Here is a 4,756-nt window from a genome sequence, read left to right as displayed (position 1 = left end):
ATGATTATTTTATGATTAATGGAATAATTATTTGTTAAAAGATTATTTATTAAATGTTTTTTTCTGAATTATTATTTTGACTAGTTAGTTTAAGTTAATTTTATACAGTTGAGATTAAAAGTCATCTTGACAACTGCCATATAATTTACACCATGGTAGTTCCTGCTGTGGCTGTTAAGTGTCTCTATATAAATGGGTTTTAACGTGATAGTATGCTGCTTCACTGCTGTTACATTTTCTGTCAACTATTGCGCCAGACCTTCTGTTGCAATACTGTTAAAATAGTAAATAACAACTACCATAGTTTCCACCTTTCCCATGGCAGTGATAGTTCCTGGTGCTGTATTGAACAGTAGTTTTGACATGATATTAGTTTCTCTGTCACTGTAGGTTCTGTCAGCTGCCATGCCATACCTAATGTGATAATGCTTAATACTATGTTTTCATGACTAACTGTCATACTGTTTACACTATAGCAGTGGCTGCGAACTGCTGCAATTTTTATATTTGAGTAATGTTTTATATATCCTATATTTATAGATTTTAAATGTTATTTCAGAAATGTACTTATTTTAGAAATAATAATTTTGTGAATTACAGTTATTCAAAAAATGATTTTGATACTATTGATATAAATAGAAAAAAAAATGCATATAATACCCCATTTTTTAAATGAAACTATTTTATTAAATTGGCTGTTTGTTTTTGATTTTGCTCTGTTAATTATATAGTCCTGGTTCTATAGACGTGGTCTAAATGCAGTCTGCTTCTCTTCCTCTAATTTTCTTAACCTTTGTTTTATGATTCTCAATTACAATTTTGTTATGACCAACAACTGTCACATTGGTCTGTAGTCAACACAGCTTGTCTGATTTCCTTCCTTAAATGTAGGAATAATTTTTTATTCTCTTATGCTTTTCAATAATGAATTTTGATAAGTTGCCATGAAGTGTTTTGTTTTGTATGAAAATAACTTAAGTGTGTGTGTACTGGTTTTTTAGATTAACATTATTTATTTTGTTTAGGACACTGGGTTTAAACATTCAAAAATATTTATTGGACTAATTCAATCTACAACTCCATGTGTAAGTATAGCATTGTCTCATTTTATCTTTTTTATAATCAATGATTCATTTTATGGTTAGGTGAAATTAAACTTATTAAAAAAAAAAAAATTAAACTGACTTCAAAGATGTGCTGAATTTAATACTTTTTTTTCCAAGTCACTGCCAGTATAGAAAGAACATTAAATCAACATTGCACTGATGGTTAATCGTACGAATCTCTCAATTTATTTAGTTTTTCACTGAGTATATTCAGTTTTTTTCATCTAATATGAAAGATATTATATATATATTCATAATTGACCGTATAATTTCAAATATGAATAAGATAGTCAGGGCTGCGGTCAAAAAGAACAAATATAGTTTTCATCTAGAACTATTTTTGTTCTTTTTGACCGCAACCCTGAATAAGCCTGAACTAAATAGAAAATCTGGAATAATTTTGGTGCTCTGAAAAAAAGAATAAATTTTTTTTTTAAAACTGATTTTAGTAATTTTCCAAAAATGGGTAATAAGCTGATGGGCCTATAGCTGCTGATTAGTTTAGCGTTTTTACCAGATTTATGTTTAATCTAACATTATAAAACTTAAATAGAAGAGTTTGAATAAAACAATGAATAAAAGTAAAAATAAAAAAGGCCTTTTAGGCAAAAATAAAATATGCTAAATAAATTATGAAAACAAATGAACAAATTTACTAAAACAATAGATATATGAAATAAATACTGGTTGACGGTTCCGAAGAAAAGTTTATTCACTCCGATAGGTTAGAAGAGTATAGTTTGGTATCGAGATGTGTAGGTTGGCACTCCATAGCTATATACACCGCTGCAAATCTCAAACTGGACCAAAATTAGTGTACTGGCTCATCAACAGTCAAGATGGCCACACTGACACTTATTAAGGGCAGACAGGGTCTGGTTGTTATAATGAATTGTGCGAGCCGACTAATTAGCAACAACTCATATTCCACCCAAAGGCCAGAAACGCACAAAAGGTCTGGTTCCGGATAGTAATGTTGGCTAAAACACTCAAAATATTCTAATGAATATTTATACTAGTGTAATACCTATTTTACACAGACAGAGCTGATTAGGAACTATCATAACCACTAATTAGCACCAACTGATTTAAAAATCAAGATAGTCGACTTGTTGCTAGACGATGCCTTAGCGACAGTTATCAACTCTTAGCAACTGTCTCTATTACTTAATTATAACAACACAAATATAAATGCATATTTTTCTTCTCAAATAACTAAATTCCAATTAAAATAATATAAATAAAAATAAATGTAACTAAATTAAACACTAATGCTAACTAAATAATATTTACAAATTATTCACAAAGTAATTATAAAGTATGGCATTAACACCTGGATAACATTTTAATTGCCATGACTGGGATCAAATCATGGCCAGGACTTTTCTTTATTTTGAGCTTTTTAATCAGTTCTTGGATTTCTTTCGTGGTCGTGAATTTAGGTGGTAAACTGGGTGAATCGCTTAATTCATCACCTGATAGCATCAATATAATTGAAAACAATAACAAAAAAATTAAATAAAACATAAAAAGAATGAAGAGAAAACATAAATGTCTAATGGACCTCATACGCACTACAATCGAACCACACTCTATGAAGTTAGAGGCAAAATTGATTTTCTCTTTAAAGATACTAAAAGGTAATTTATGGATTGTAAAGTTAGTATAAGTTTACAATCCCAAAATGGTTTAACTTCCTGTACACTTTGGTATCGAATTGAAAATAATAAATCATTTTATTATTATTCGGTTTTCTCACCATTGTGGATTGAATATCTGAGGTGGGGGACCTAGAAGTCCAACCACCTTAATATTTTATTTATTTTTTTTTTTTCCATATATTTAAAAATTTTCGCACTATACATGTAGTGTCCAAGAGAACTGAATGTTGAGTCTCTCTTAGCATGTCTATAGGCACTTCCAGACCATTCATGCCTGCCACTGTTGATTTTGGTATGAGACCATTCGTTGATATTACGAATGGAGTATTGTAACACCTTCCAATTTATATATTTCTTTCAATTCTATCGCCAATTCCTGCTATTTCCTCAGTTTTTCTCCCACAGTGGAGCTTATATTATTATCGTTGGGGATCCTAACATCAATAAGTTCCGCTTTCTTTTTTCTTAGGTCTATAAGGAGGATGTCTGGCTTATTATAGCGTACTGTATGGTCTGTAATAATTGATTCATCCCAATATAGCCTGAGAGAACCTTTTTGGAGGAGTTTATTTGGGTGGTACTTGTAATAAGGGCTCTTATCTTCAATTAGGTTGTACTTCACAGCCAGAGCCTGATGCAAAATTTTAGCCACATTGTTGTGCCTCTGCAGATATTCAGTATCAGCCAGCACTCCACATCCTCCAGTGATATGTTGGATTGATTCGAGTGATACTGAGCATAATCGACTCTTATCCGGTGTTGTTGCGTCTTTTAAAACATGCTTCCTTTATGATCTCGTGGCAATCACTTGATCTTGAATAGCAACCACAAATCCCTCTGTCTCGGAGAATAGCCTTCCAGCTTTTAACCATTCAACTGATCTCTCTTTGTCTATGGAGGGTTCATTCAGTTGGCTATAGAATCTCCCATGCAGAGACTTGCTTTTCCATTCTGCCAGTCGTCCATTTTGTGATACGATTGTTGATTCAACACCTTTGCTCAGATTAAGTGGAGTTAAACCAGAGTCCATCCTTGTGATGGCGAGACAAACCCCTGTTGTTTTTGAGAGAAAGTATTGTTTGCAGCAAGCTTCTTCAATATTTAGCAATCCACTTTCTCCTTCTTTTCCAGGTAAATACAAACGAGCTTTAGATGATATTGGGTGGTGGGTCCGTTCTTGTGTGAGAGTTGTTCGTACAAGGCGATCCATCTCCTGTAGGCTTGTATTTGACCATTGCACTATGCCGAAGCTATAACTAAGAGGTGGTATAGCCCAGGTGTTGATGGCCTTGATTTTTTGCTTCCCAGTTAGTTGGGTTTTGAGTACTTTTCGTAGTCTAATTTTGAGAATTGTTAGAAATTCTTGTTGCATATCTTTTCGAGATATTTTAAGAGGCTGTTGCATGCCCAAATATTTATATAATTTATTAGCTTTAAGTTCTTTTATGTGCTCTTCATTAACCAGAATTTTCTGTTTACTAACCACTTTCCCCTTGGTTACATGGAGCACTGCACATTTATCGAGGCCAAATGACATTCCTATGTCTTTTGTAAAAGATGAAACACCTTCAACCATATTTTGTAGTTGTTCTTTGTTTTGTTTTTCGCGTATAGTTTGAGGTCATCCATGTACCAGCTGTGGCTGACTGTGGTCCCTTCGTCGTTGATGGCAAGTTTATATCCCTCCTTATTCTTTCTAAGAATCCTGCTTAATGGATTATTAATATAATTATTATTATTATTATTATTATTAATGATGAGAAGATAGGATGATGAGAAGATAGGTGACGGTAGATAATATGTATGAGGAGAAGATGGTTGGGGTGTGGTCAGAGTATTACACAAATAAGTTGAAAGAACTCCTCATACATATTATTATTATTGTACTTTTAATTTAAAGTTTTTTAATTTCTAAAAAATCATATTTTCATTCTTAAGTGAATTTTGATTTACAACATAACCATTTATATTTAAAAAAAAAAAAAAAAA

The 4,756-nt window shown here is 32.1% G+C and overlaps 2 protein-coding genes across 5 annotated transcripts in view; one reads left to right on the top strand and one right to left on the bottom strand.

Moving 5' to 3' along the window:
* Positions 1 to 4,756, top strand: part of Orc5 (origin recognition complex subunit 5) — a 14,917-nt gene that overhangs the window by 6,335 nt on the left and 3,826 nt on the right. For all 4 annotated transcript variants that reach the window (XR_010842843.1, XR_010842845.1, XR_010842844.1 and 1 more), the window contains exon 8: positions 1,026 to 1,085. Coding sequence is in view for 1 of the 4 variants with exons in the window: in XM_014429001.2 (XP_014284487.1) it covers positions 1,026 to 1,065 (40 nt within the window). In the remaining 3 variants the exon portion in view is untranslated. The remainder of the gene's footprint in view (positions 1 to 1,025; positions 1,086 to 4,756) is intronic.
* Positions 3,555 to 4,343, bottom strand: LOC136795265 (uncharacterized). The gene has a single exon (XM_067045236.1). It carries the CDS (start codon positions 4,341 to 4,343, stop codon positions 3,555 to 3,557), a length of 789 nt encoding a protein of 262 aa, XP_066901337.1.

The sequence above is a fragment of the Halyomorpha halys genome, unplaced genomic scaffold (genome assembly GCF_000696795.3).
Source record: "Halyomorpha halys isolate HHAL.00 unplaced genomic scaffold, Hhal_1.1 Scaffold760.1, whole genome shotgun sequence".
Taxonomy (NCBI): Eukaryota; Metazoa; Arthropoda; class Insecta; order Hemiptera; family Pentatomidae; genus Halyomorpha; species Halyomorpha halys.
Note: the sequence above shows the minus strand (reverse complement) of the source record. Positions and strands in the feature narration are given on the sequence as shown.

Bases quoted from the DNA above. Each gene is read 5' to 3' on its own strand.
- LOC136795265 (XM_067045236.1), bottom strand. From the start codon at position 4,343: ATGGTTGAAGGTGTTTCATCTTTTACAAAAGACATAGGAATGTCATTT.